General features: G+C 25.4%; 4 protein-coding genes across 4 annotated transcripts; 3 read left to right on the top strand and 1 right to left on the bottom strand.

The window, feature by feature from the left end:
• Positions 1-2,165: 2,165 nt before the first annotated feature.
• Positions 2,166-4,450, bottom strand: LOC112691891 (macrophage migration inhibitory factor-like). Its single transcript, XM_025566323.1, has 3 exons — positions 4,256-4,450; positions 3,033-3,205; positions 2,166-2,304 (listed from the first exon to the last, which is right to left on the bottom strand). Exons 1-3 carry the CDS (start codon positions 4,361-4,363, stop codon positions 2,226-2,228), a joined length of 360 nt encoding a protein of 119 aa, XP_025422108.1. The 5' UTR covers positions 4,364-4,450; the 3' UTR covers positions 2,166-2,225.
• Positions 4,451-6,375: 1,925 nt separating this feature from the next.
• On the top strand, positions 6,376-6,666 carry LOC112691923. The gene has a single exon (XM_025566377.1). The coding sequence runs from the start codon at positions 6,376-6,378 to the stop codon at positions 6,664-6,666; it is 291 nt and encodes a 96-aa protein (XP_025422162.1).
• Positions 6,667-7,876: 1,210 nt separating this feature from the next.
• Positions 7,877-9,755, top strand: LOC112691872 (calmodulin). Its single transcript, XM_025566300.1, has 4 exons — positions 7,877-8,093; positions 8,194-8,325; positions 8,668-8,850; positions 8,916-9,755. The coding sequence occupies exons 1-4, from the start codon at positions 8,060-8,062 to the stop codon at positions 9,014-9,016; spliced, it is 450 nt and encodes a 149-aa protein (XP_025422085.1). The 5' UTR covers positions 7,877-8,059; the 3' UTR covers positions 9,017-9,755.
• A 671-nt stretch (positions 9,756-10,426) lies between these two features.
• Positions 10,427-12,332, top strand: LOC112691870 (D-dopachrome decarboxylase-like). Its single transcript, XM_025566297.1, has 3 exons — positions 10,427-10,641; positions 10,751-10,923; positions 11,949-12,332. Exons 1-3 carry the CDS (start codon positions 10,534-10,536, stop codon positions 12,016-12,018), a joined length of 351 nt encoding a protein of 116 aa, XP_025422082.1. The 5' UTR covers positions 10,427-10,533; the 3' UTR covers positions 12,019-12,332.
• The last annotated feature ends 2,118 nt before the right edge of the window (positions 12,333-14,450 follow it).

Here is a 14,450-nt window from a genome sequence, read left to right as displayed (position 1 = left end):
AGCTTTATGTAAAATGACTTCCAATTTTGTAAGTGACGCGAAAATCTCAGGGGAGCAATGGCCCTCACTGGTCCCCATCCGGGTGTCCCTGATTCAATATAAAACATTTACAACTATTTTTTAGCTTTCTGTGCAGCAAACTCTTTAATAATATCATTCCAACCTATACTTTTTAGGGAAATATTTACAATAGATATTAGAGACAACTATGACATATTTTCATTAGATAATTATGTTTTCTGGTAGTTCTTGACTCTTTTTAAAACTGAGAAGGATCTTTCTCCGCTAGCATTTGAACATGGTTTAAATATAAAAAGTTTTAAAGCAATTTCCACAATAGGAAATGAATCGTTTAACTTTAATACTGTAAATAATTAAAGAAAATTGTGCATAGATAATTTTTCATCTTCTGATAAATACTTCATTATTGTTTCAAATTATATAATCTCATTCTGAAGTTCCGGTTATAAGCACTATAAATATTTGCTATTTGCTTTGATTTTTCTCGTAAAATATCATCGTCAATTCCTTCCACATTAAGAAAAAAAAAACCCAAATAACTCGTTTATTTCAATATATACATTTGTATGCGCTTTCCACTCATATTGATTGAAAATAAAATATTAGGCACGTTTGTTTTCCAGTCAATCGTGATTCATGAATCGAACTCGACAATGACGACAACTATGACCACGAGACGAGAGAGAGAGAGAGAAAGAGATATAAGAAAAACAATTGTTTGGTAGTGTGTAAATAAATTATTTAAAACTATTATTATCAAATTTAATTATCTGATGGTTATAAATTATATTACACACATAGAGTTATATAAGAAGTACAATGAACAAAATGTTATGTCAGTGTAACGAAAATAAAAATGCATAGGTCCGAGCGCTAAATAATAATAATATGGGTTTCCCTTAATATGCTAAACGCCGAATAACGAAATAACTCAACGGTTTAATATAATATAAAATAATTATTATAATATTATATAATTGTTATTAATATTTTTCAATAATAAATTAATAATTCTTCCTAAAACTAGTTTATACATTAGAAAATTTTTAAACTTTTGTTGACGCCGTCAAAAAATTGCCGCCTGGGGCAGCTGCCCCCTTTGCCTCCCTCCCTTTAACCCGGAACTGCTTGTGTTTTATTTGATTTTTCACTAAGTATGGACCCAACAAAAAGCCCAATTCAGTATTCACAGGCACGCGTAATTTGATTTCGTTATAAAATAAAAAAATGTATAATGTGTATCTCACATATTCGTATAACATAATTCGATTCCTCAAATACAGATTCAAGGGGGGCGATCGCCCCCTTCGTCCCTCCCCTCTAAAATACGCCTTTGATTCAATGATTATAAAAAAAAAGATATATCTCTGGAACAGTATTGAAAAAAATTGTGGAATTTGGTCCGGGTCTATTCGATATGTTTCCCTTGATTACCGAACCGGCATATTGAAGCGGCAAAGTTAGATATTGAATATTGACAATAGACGATAATTACTGTTATGCATCCTTACTATTATCGTGTAACTAGCTCCAACAGCTCGCTGTGACTGCGAATGATTACTGCATATTACAAACCCAATTTATAATTTCTTTATTAAAGAGCAGTAATACGATTTTCGCTTTAGATCAGAAATAATAACGATATAATATATCAAATAATAACGACGGGTCTGTTGTGACCATTTTCGAAATGTGCCGAATACACGTCAACGTCAGTCCGTCAATTACCACTGACACGCATTGACTTACCGTTATTTTCATTGTAATCTATTTAAATAAATTTAAAATATGTATCTATATTTATCAATTCACTTCGTGTATACACCCTCAACACTTATACCTATCTATGTCGTCCGTTGTGCGAGACAAAGACAAAAACGAAGAACAAAGAACGAATTTGACACATAGACAGTAGTTTCTCAGTATTTCTACTCCCACTGACAGTGTAATTGATTTTCGAAAATAGAATATTATAGTTTTAAAATAAAAGACCTTTTTTATTAATTATGTGCAAAGATAAATAGTATACAGAATAAAGGTTTTAACTTATATGTTAGGTACCTAGTCAATAAGTATTAATAATATAAGTAATTTATAAACTATTATAAGTAGGTATAATAAAAATAAAAATTACATGGAATATCAAATTTTTTATTTTTCCACTAAAATTATTAATTAAAGTATATAATTATAAAAATATATATTTATTGAATTATATCTTGTAATGTTGTTCCACGTATTCCCACGTTGCTTGGGTTTTGTTCCACAAATGATATGTATAATCTACAATCACAAAAGAACATTTATAAAAATATCAAGTACAAATGTAACAAAAATAAGTTATAATTATTAAATTGTTAAATCATATTTAAATGCTCTATTTTATTTTTTGAAAAGATAATTAAAACCAAAAACTATTCTGTTCATTTTGAGAACTATAGAGCTTGAACAATTTACTGAAGCACATTGATCAACAGATATGATTAAAAAAAATTTAATGTTAAATAATATTTGGTGACAAAATATTGTAAAAAACTAACTTTAAATACAAATATTTGTAAAAAATAAGTTAAGTCAAATTATCATTATTTAAAATTGAATTAATGTATGGTAAAACATTAAGAGAGAAACTTTTAAAAGTATATCAATTTAATATTATAAAATTACGTTGCTCATTATCAAGAAATAATATTAGCTTCTTGAACTTAATTTCACCCCAAATTATCGAAAATATGCTACTTGTCTTCGTGAAAATCAAAGTTATTTTAAAAAAAAAAAAAACTATAGTAATCGAAAATTAATTATAATCAATGAATACCTACGATTAGCTAGTCGACAGTTATATGAAGGGTAGTATCTTATAAACTTTACAAGTAATAAGTATATTATTATTATTTCCAATCCTAGTAATATTAATTTTAATTCATATATTTTTATAAGTATAATTTTAATTATATACCATTAGTAAAATAAAATAGGTAATGATTTTATTAGTTTGGAACTGATTTTACCTGTCCTGTGGTATGCCAAGTTCTTTTTCAAGAAAATCATATAACACTGAAGAATAGTACTTATTTTCTTCAGTTCCATAGATTCCAGTTCCTGCTAGACTTCCAAGCCCACATAATGATTCATTATCATGCCAAAACATCTGTTGTCCAGCCTTGATGTTAACGGCAATATACTGTTTAAATAAAAATTGAGTTTAGTTTTAATTATTAATTCAAAGATTGCGAAGATTAAAAATAATGAAGTAAAACATTTTATTTTGCGAAAAGCCACTGATAGTTACAATTCATAGTTACAAATTACTATCATTAAAACATGTAAAACAAGAAAACATTAAAAAAAGATCATTGTTAGAGCTTATTGACAGTGGCAACGAACACGTATTCCAGGTAGTTGAACTGAAGTGCCTATAAAATTGGAATGTAAAAAAAAATGAAAATGATCATTATTCATTTTTTTATATATTACTTGACAAGTATTTTATATTAAAAATAGTATATTAATAATTAAATATTATATACCTAACATCTTTAATTATTAAAGATGCTTGAAAAAAATATTTTGGTATTTGAATGGGTGGTAAATTGGAAGGGGTGGGTAAATATAATTAATTAAACAATCAATTTCAATTTCATTCAGCGCCACTACTTATTGCAGATAATTGCCTAATTTCCATAATAGTATACCTACTAAATATTTTTCACATTTATAATAATTGTAAAAAGTAAAATTGTTTATTATTAACAAATTAATCATATCACTAGGGACTTTTATTTCATAAATATGAGTAGGTATTGGAATAATCACATATAAAACCTTATAATTAGTTGGTAATAAATTTCTATTTGTAATAAAAATATGAAACAAATCATAACTTAATATTTGAGAAAATGTATAAAGAATAAGTATCTACCTATAAGCATTAGTATTAATTACTACTATTCATATATTATTAATACATATAGAAACTTTTATTAAATACAAATATAAATGTAAATAACTAATTGAACACTTTCATACTGGTAGTTAAATAATCAGTGTACTACAAGTTTATAATAATTAATATAAAATAGTTTAAACTAAATTATGCTTTCATTATTTACCTTCTAAGAATTTTTATTTTTATTTTTTTTAATGGGTAATGTTTAATGTTTCTTAATGTGTTTTAAACTATTTTGTTTAACCTATCCATAAATAAAAGTATGTAAGTAGGTATAATACTTACTAGTTCAGGTACATTTAATATTTTGCTAACTAATTTCGATGCATCAGAGAGAAAAGTTGATGGGATTTTATGTTTTGGTAAATTAGTTATAACGTTAAAAGTTGGCATGTTGCTGAATGAGTATAATCAATATTAATATTTGAAACTGAATAAAATGTGAACGTTACGCGATATAAGTTGGAAAATATTGTAACTTATTAATATGATATTCATATTTTATAATTTCATATCGTTTTATTGTGTAATAGAATATAAAAAAAAATAATAATCAGCAAATTAAAAAATTAGTGACGTAATGAATATGAATTTATTTTATGTTAAATATGATGGTTATATAAACATGCAGGGCGTTTTAAGACATGGGTATAATGTTATATAATAATTTTCACAGCTTCGATAAACTAAATAATATCATATTTTATACATTAACTTATGTTTAATCGACTTATACAAATTTAAATGTTGGTACTTATACGTCCGAAAGAATTAAAAATTTAAAACTCCCCTCGAATATTTGTCTTTAAGTCTCAATTATTACATTGAGTATTCTGCTATTGGGTAATTTCCGGGTACCCCGGAATATCTTTATAAGGCTGTAATGTAATAGGTGCTTATTTTTTTTTGGAGGACGATAAGTTTTCTTTAAAATGATTAGGACCTAAATAATGTGAAATAAAATTTTATATACAGCCATTGATTAAATATATAGTGTGATCACGATTCAAGGTAACACTAAATATATTAGGTGGATGATCTTGTATTGAAGTGAATATTTTAGAGGCCATAGGGGGTACTTAAATACACATTCATTCGTGATTTTCAAAATTTTTAACGCTTATGATGTGCGCATGCGCAATACAACTTACATTTTTTTAAACGGAAACACTTCTTTTTTTTTACATATTCGGATAGATTACCTTTTTAAACATTTTTTGTCTTATAAGTTTCTTTCTATTTACAAAATTGACCGAGTTAGAGTAAGAGTCAAAATTTGAATACGGGCATAATTCGTGTATATCCATTTATTACCACTGTAAATAATAAAATAAGTGTCAGATAAATGTTTGACTTATTTTATCTGTTTACAAATAATAATTTAATAATACTGTAGGTCACCAGAATGAATATCTAGATTATGCAATAATTTTTGATTAGTAAACTGCTATAATACGATTAAAATTTTAACTATTTTACAGTGGAATTTTATTTTATTTTACAATACCCCAAATTACGATAACATAATCAGTTAATGTGATTTTGAAGGTATGAAGATAGTTTGATGAAAAATATAATTTAAATTTTATTCTTTAACTAGACCCGAACCAAAGTGTGTGCGTTATTCATGTATGTCTGGTCATAAAGTGCTTCTATAAATTATAATTGTTTAAATATGAATAACACTGAAAAAGTTGAGTTAATTTAAATTTATGGCGAATGTCAGCGTAATGCACGCCTAGCTGCTTGGATATATGCCGAATGATACCCATAAAGATACCATCCACCTTATAGTTATGTTGTACAACTTTTACAAAGGTTAATTCAGGAAAGAAGATTTCCTGGCAGGAAAATCAACCAACAAAGGCGTAGATCAAATATGTTTGATGACAATACAGAGTTACAGGTACTAACATACATAAGAGCTAATCCATGTTCGTCAATTAGATATGTTGCTTGCAAAATTGGAGTTTCAAATGGTTATGTCCAAAAAATTCCTAAAAAAAAAACATAAAATGCACCCATATAAAGTCGATTTTGTTCAACACTTGCGTGTAGGAGATTCAATTCATTGGTTAGAATTTATAGCATGGTTCATTATTAAATTTTATAATAACCCTTTAATAATCAATCATATTCTTTGGAGTGATGGATCAAAATTTACTAACAATGGCGTTATGAATAAACAAAATTATCGATACTGGGATGACACAAATCCACACTGGTCACGTGAAACCAATTTTTAAACGGTTTGGTGAATTAATGTATGGTGCGGGTTAGTTGGTGGAAAGCTAGTAGGGCCGTTCTTTTATGATGGAACGCTTAATGGTAGACGATATCTTAATTTTTTAATCGACGAGCTATCAAGACTGTTGTAAGATGTTTCATTAGAAACACGAGGACGTATGTTTTTCCAGCAAAATGGAGCACCAGCTCACAATGCAGTTATTGTTACACGAAAATTAGGTCAAATGTTTCCGAATCCCTGGATTGGTACTTATGGCGTCGTTCCTTGGCCTGCACGATCCCCAAATTTAACGCCATTAGATTTTTTTTTATGGGGATATTTGAAGACTGTGGTTTATGCAGATCCATCTGTCAACCTTCAGGACTTAAAAAACAAAATAAAGGTAGTTTGTGATATTTTAAGTGAGGACCAAATCAAGGTGGCAACTTCGACTGAATTTTTGAGGTGACTTGAATCGTGTTTAGAACATTATGGCAAACATTTTGATCAAGTCATAAGATAAATTACAGTAATACATTTCATTTTGTATTTAATATAAATATTACTATCATCATTATAACTATTTTTTTACCTTACATTTAATTAATACAGTTGACAAAATTCAAAAATATATCGTAAACTAAAAATTATATTTATAGTTATTTCATTCTTATTTTATTATTTACAGTGGTTATAAATGGATATTCAAGAATTATGCCTAAATTCAAATTTTGACTTACTCTAACTTGATAGCTTGAACTCAATTTTGTAAATAGAAAGAAACTTATAAGAAAAAAAAATGTTTAAAAAAGTAATCTATCCGAATATGTAAAAAAGAAGAAGTGTTTCCGTTTAAAAAAATGTAAGTTGTATTGCACATGCGCACATCATAAGTGTTAAAAATTTGAAAATCATGAATAAATGTGTATTTAAGTACCCCCTATGCCCTATAAAATATTCACTTCAATACAAGATCATCCACCTAATATATTTAGTGTTACCTTGAATCGTGATCACACTATATATTTAATCAATTATTGTATATCTTAATTCATGGTTACTAGAATCGATCTTTTTTTTTGGTGGGGGGAGGGTGAGATCACTCCTCTTAATTTACGTGCATAGTATAAGCCTTATAGTATATGCCTTATACTATAAGGCATATAGGTATCGTATAATCATGAGAACACTTATTATAATATATTATGTAGTAGAACAAATCAATAATTCAATAATTACCTATTATAAACATTTTATTTGTGCAATTCCTTCATCTTAAGTTAAAGCTTTCTAATCTAACCAATAATTTATTATTGTCCTCCTCCTTTAACTTCATGCGAATCCAAAGAACTAATTATAAGTAAAATAAGTAAAACACTGTAATGTTTAATAAACAAAGATTTTGATAAAAAATAAATAAAAAAAATTGTGCCTAGTTAACGCAAAAATTATGATTATCAGGTTATTGAATATTGATGGTGTTAAAAATGATGATTACATATTATTGAAATCACTACAAATACCAAGTACCTTGATCCTAACTTAATAAAGCTAATAAGTAGTTTCTGCTTTTGATTTTGTATGATAGAAAATGGCAATTGTACACCTTGGTAGCTGCCTTATCTCTACAGGTTTTGTGATTAAAATTTACTATCAACATTTTCTTATATAGGTAACTATTTACAGTTATGTTAAAATAATAATTCATAAGTAATATTATACTAAAAAATTCTACAGCAGTAGACATTAGCTCTTATAGTAATAATATTAGTACCATATAGTATAAAAACTGTATCATACAGCCCAACAAATATAATTATAACTTTCAACTGAAATTATTTTAATACATTGAAATCTTAATAATGGCTCATCATTTTAAAGAAGATGATATTGATGGTATGGTATTTAAAATATACATATTATAGTTGACTGAAACACCCTTATTCATAATAATTGTATTAATGTATGTGTTCACCTATATATTTTTCTTTTTTAGAGTTCAGAGAATGTTTTTATTTGTTCGCCCGAGAAGGTACAATCAATAAATTAGAAGAGCTTAGCATAATTATGCGATCTTTAGGGATGAGCCCAACAATAACTGAGTTAAAGAAATATTTCTCAGAAAATAGTAAGTGCAAATTAATTGGATGGATTTAAAATCAGATAATATATTATTTATGAGTTTACTGCAGAAAATATTTAAAATTAAAGAAGAAATATTTAAAAATTATGATTTTATCTTTATACTTTGAAATCATTGATAATTTAAATTATGTTTCGTGTTACTTAAAATATTGTATAATTTTTATTATTTAAATCAATTTTATTCTTTCTGTCGAATTGGAGCTATGAAGTAAACTGTATTTTATATTTATTGACCATCATATTTTATAATTTATTGTGATATAATTACATTAATTATTTTATTTAAATTACATATGTATATTAATTACTTTACTTTTATTTTTAGATGGAAAATTACATTTTCCAGAGTTTTTGAAAGTAATGCATAACCACTGTCGTGTAGAAAAACTACCTGATGAAATTTTAGCAGCATTTAAAGCTAATGATCGCCAGCATAGTGGAACTATACATAGTAAACATCTGAAACATTTGCTGCAAGGATGGGGAGAAAATTTAAATAGCAAAGAAGGTGGGTATATATATTATTTATAAAATAAAAAACTTTTTGTTTACTAAAATTTTAATATTCTTTAGTTGAACAAATTTTTCGGGAAGCCAATGTTTATCCAAATGGTAAAGTGAACTATGATGAATTTGTAAAAATTGCTTGTGCACCGATTCCTGATTATTACTGATAATCAGTTATAACTATTTAATTAATACTCAAATATGCTCTACTATGTTATAGAGTAATTAAAAATATTTGGTGGTTATTAGGTATTTATCTTATTATTTGTTATTAATAAAGTATTATGCACTGAATTTTGGGTTACAAGCAATAACACGGTACTTTATATTTAATATATATATTTATATTTTGTGATCAACAATTAGTTTAAAAAAGATTAAAGTTTAATGTATAAGTCATGTTTCAGTACATTGATTATAGAGACTAAAAAAATTATGAAAACTTTTTGTATCAGAGTAAAATTAATAATTTAAAAAAGTTCTTTATTACTCTTTAGTCCTTTCACGACAAGCCTTAATTTTTGTTTTAATATGTTTTAATATGTTTTACAACTAGCACACACAATTGTGTATATAAATCTATACTATCTTTAGTCCTGCCTGATTAATTGATTTTAGTAATTGGTATTAACGAACCTACACAAATGTGTGGTTGGTTTTTTAAAATTGTATGATTTTATATTCGTTTTTAATTAGACACACGCTAACCTACACAAATGTGTGTGTTCGTCGTGAAAGGGTTATATTAGGATTAGAGAATTTATTTTTCATTAAAATAATTGTTTCAGTAAGTTATTAACTAGTAACCTATTCAAGCATTATCTTGTACCATTATGTGCAAGATGTATACTCAATATAATACAGTTTTCATAGTTTCGTATACATTTCATTATTTATTGTTAAAATTATAATTTTACCATAAAGTATTATTATGTATGCATATTCATATTAAGTTATATAAACTATTATTCTTATTTTTCTGATTTTTATTAATTTTGTAGTTAAGATTCAAGTTTTAATAATTATATATTAAATATATTTTACATTCTTGTTTACAATACAATGTTAAAAATTATAGTATTTGATACTAGATTTTATGACTTGTTGAAATTGTGGATATATAAATTGTGAATTCACTTTGTAGTTTGTATATTATATATTTTGATATAATAAATATTTTATTTTTATTTTGCTTAAAAAATTGTTAGTTTATTATCGTGAATGTTTTAAGTATTGAAATATTTTTACTATATCTAATTTATTAATTTAGACATTATACTGTATAAAAATTATGTATAAATTAATTTTTTTATAGGTACATAAAAAAATTACACATTTAGTGGATTTATGTTGTGTAATAGTTTATATTTTATAATATATTAAATGTTAATTTACAAAAAAATTTTCTCGAGTGGTTTAAATTATTGACCTTTAAAAACATGATAATATATATTGAGCAACGATTAAACAAAAAAAAAAAAACCTTTTTTTGTGTAAATATTCTTAATATAAGATTATATGAGATTAATTATATGATCAATTATATAAAATTAAAATATACATATAAATTTAACTCTAGCTATCAATTTATATACTATTGATATTTAATTTGTTTAGTTTCAGTTTAATTTGTTACCCAACAGAGAAATAATATTTTAGTCCTTTGGTACAAATAATTTTAAAAATGACCATTGTAAAAATTAATACAAATGTTCCTTCTTCTGATATTGATGAAAAATTATTAGAACAAAGCGTAGAATCTCTAGCTAAAACTTTTAAAAAACCAAAATCTGTAAGTATATTATTATTTATTAATTTTAAAGTAATAAAACAGCATATACTTTCTAAATAATTAAATTTTTTTCTCAAGATAAAATATTAAAGAAAATTATTATTTTTAGAATATTTTGGTGTTTGTTAATGGAGATCAGCCTATTATCTTTGCTGATTCGGAAGAACCAGCAGCACTTGTAACAATATGGAGTGTAGATGGAATAAATGATGTTGATAATAAACTTCACTCGGCTACATTATTTCCATTGCTAGAAAAATATTTAAAAGTCAATGAAGACAGGTAAGCAAATTATCTAACCTACAAAAATAAGTTTGATCAATTTAAATACTACCTAGTAATCCTTCTAGAAGATATTAACGTTTTTTCTAAAGTTAATAAAACTTTGTAAATAATGTATAGCTGTAGTATAAAATATGAACATATCTACATAAACACATCCTGTAAGCACTTATAGAAAAATTCTAAAATAGTATAAGAGTCTTAATATTGTCTATTTTATTAGGTTTTGACTTCTTACTTTGTCCAAATGATATATGTAATATATCTATAGAAGGTTGTTAGAAATATAGTCATGATTACAAATCCAAAGATAAATACATTAAGTTGCGGTTCTTCAATTAAAATAATAATATTGTAAGCCTGATCAACAAAAAACTGAAAATTTAAGCAAAAAATATTTATGATTTAACTAACAATTTTAATTGTTCCATCATACTTTATAAGTTTAGATTCAGTTTGTCTCTATAATATGCTATTACTTTTATGTGGATTATGTACCTAGAATAATGAGCATTATTACGAGTAAGGCGAACTAGGAATTTTTATGCCTAGGAAAAATGTAAAATTATGCTCTATCATAGACCAAAAATCAAATACCCTTCCCTACCATTTTTTTTTTAATAATTAGCATACAGTCATACCTATTGATTTTTAAACATATTATCAATAACACAGTTAAAAATATTAAACTAGGTATTAATCAATTGAACGCTTAGAAGTGAATCCCTGTCTTCTTCCCCCTAGTTCCGCCACTGCAATTATGCTAGTATACAGTAATGCCCAAGTTATTCTGAAGTTGTTAGAAGCGTTATAAACATAGCACATAAACATGGGTTTCAGCATCATGTATTATGTAAAATTATATGTGTATAATAATTGTGAAAATAGGACCATTGCTATATTTTATGAAAAAAAAATTAAATAATAAAAATAAATATTAAATGTCATATTCTTTTACAATATGTATCTACTTATATATATTTATCTATATATTTCATAAGTAATTTTTATTTTTTTTATTTTAGAATTTCAATAGCATTTAATGCAGTTGAATCACACAACATGGGAATCAATGGAAAAACTTTCAATCAATAAAATATTATCAAAAATATAATAAAAATTTATTTTAAATCACAAATATTAAAATGTAACTTAGTAATGTATTTTTATCACCATAGTTGATAAGTATCTAATATTAATTACAAACTAGGAACTTATAATATGAGATATTATACATCATTGACTTGAGAATAGTATATACTAAAATCAATGATTTTATAGAATTGATTAGTATATATATTTATCGATATGTACTTTTCTTACCCTATGCCTCATGTATTATCTATAGGGGAATAGAGTGCAATCAGTTTTTTAATCCAATAATACAGTATATCGAAATTAAAAATTTATTTTTTGACCTTGTACGTCTAAACATATGGGTAAGAGTTCTTAGTTAATGTCTATCCAGTGGACTAATGAACGAAATCGCCTGCTCCCAGAGACTATGGGGTCGAATTTACAGTGTTCAAATTAATTATAACATGACTTGAGCAAAGTTATACAAATATGTTTAAGGGAACAAATAACTGTTGAAAAAAGCAAAATCTTCTGAAAATTATGGCCATTCAAGTACTCTGCAATAAATTAAAAATATTTTTTTTTTTATGTAACCTAATAAATAAACAAATATTTGATTTACAACAAAGAATTACAATTGTTATTACCAAATTAAGTATTTTTATACACTCCATCTTAGAATTCTTAGAACGTCCCAACAAAACCCTAGCCAAATACAGAACCCTAAATATGGTGGAATAAAATATCTATATCAAGAAATGTTAATACAGACAAAACGGTCGCACAAAATGAATATACTATTGTTATTTTTTTTCGAAAAGGACGGCAGGAGGCTGTTCACAACCATTTTTGAAAATAAGTCTTTAAAATATTTTACTATTTTAATAAAAAAACAACGGTAAAGACAAAAGAGACAAGAATTTTCAATACTAATAACAATAAAATATATGAACATTCATTACGTGGTTTTTTATAGAATGTTTAATTTACAATAATAGGGTACACTAATGTACCTATTACCTATTTTTAAATATAAAATATTGTTCATTCAAGTTTACTAATCTCCAAAGTAATGTTTTATTAGGTTTATATTATTTACCACCACATTATTTAAATTTGAATGTAATATTGATTCTACCTGGGTAGACTATAATATTCTTGATACTACAGAACTAGAGACGTTGCGATACTGCCGATACCGATAAAGTATCGATACTTTTCTTTCGATACAAGTACTTTTTGTATCGATACTATGGTTTTGATACTTTACTCGTATAGATAATAAAATACTGGTATCGAATGAATAGTATCGAATCATTTACTAACCGCCGAATTGTTTCAAATTAAGACGTTGGCAACACAAAGCGTAACAACTTGCTTAGATATATTAACGTGAAGCATCAGGATTTTCAAAAAAATTTGAATGAGAAACAGTGCATTCATGTTATGAATAAAAAATAAATCGCTATATTGATCCTTCTATTCTCGCACACGCTAAAGAAAAATAGTTAGAAATATTTAAAAATAAATAAATAGAAACGACATTCAAGTAAGGGTGAATAGGAACTATTAAACCTACAATAGACCTTAGTATTAGGTCGGTTAATATTTTTTTTATTATTAAAATAAATTGTTGTATCTAAATAAAAACTTCTACATTCAAATAATATTCCGTGACACACGGATTAACCACACCGCGACGGAAACAACGATGAGGTTGATAATCCATGTCTAATATTACTTGTCTTATTCTATTCACGTTTATTAAATATTATCATTCTTACAAATTATATTTTTTAAAATTCCTGCCCATTGTATATATTAATACTAATAAAATAAAAAAATAAATTATTATTTATTTTTCTTTAATTATTAAAGTGTAATTAATTATTAAAATATTGTATTTATTTTCTATATTATAGTAAACAGCTGAAATCTAGAATCCGATTCAGAGTACAACAAACTTATGAGTGATAATCACTTATTTACTTAATCCCAGGAATAACGGTACATCGTTTTTAGTTTGAATATAACTGCAATTATAACAAAATTGATTAAATTTATCTTTTTAAGCTTCGAATTAATTTTTTTATACTTAATCCATTAACTTATTAAACTTAAAATAATTAAGTATTCTCTGTTATTTAAATAATATTTTTCCATTACTTAAATCAATTTTTCTCCTTTCTATATTTATTTTAATTATTGACACTCTAAATTTATAAATTAAATTTCAATTTATTTAAATTGGTATTTGTTTTTTTTTTTATTATTAAATATATTTTTGTGTTTCGTCTGCATGAGTAATCTTTAGACCCCTTTTCATTTTTTCTTTTGTTATTAAAGTATTCATTTTTATTAACAATTTAAAGTATAATGTTTTTAATAACATTTATTTATGTTTTTTTAGTACATAAATAATGTTTAAAATTATGACATCATTTATATAT

Source organism: Sipha flava, unplaced genomic scaffold (assembly GCF_003268045.1).
Source record: "Sipha flava isolate LNK unplaced genomic scaffold, YSA_version1 67_pilon_pilon, whole genome shotgun sequence".
NCBI classification, from domain to species: Eukaryota; Metazoa; Arthropoda; class Insecta; order Hemiptera; family Aphididae; genus Sipha; species Sipha flava.
Note: the sequence above shows the minus strand (reverse complement) of the source record. Positions and strands in the feature narration are given on the sequence as shown.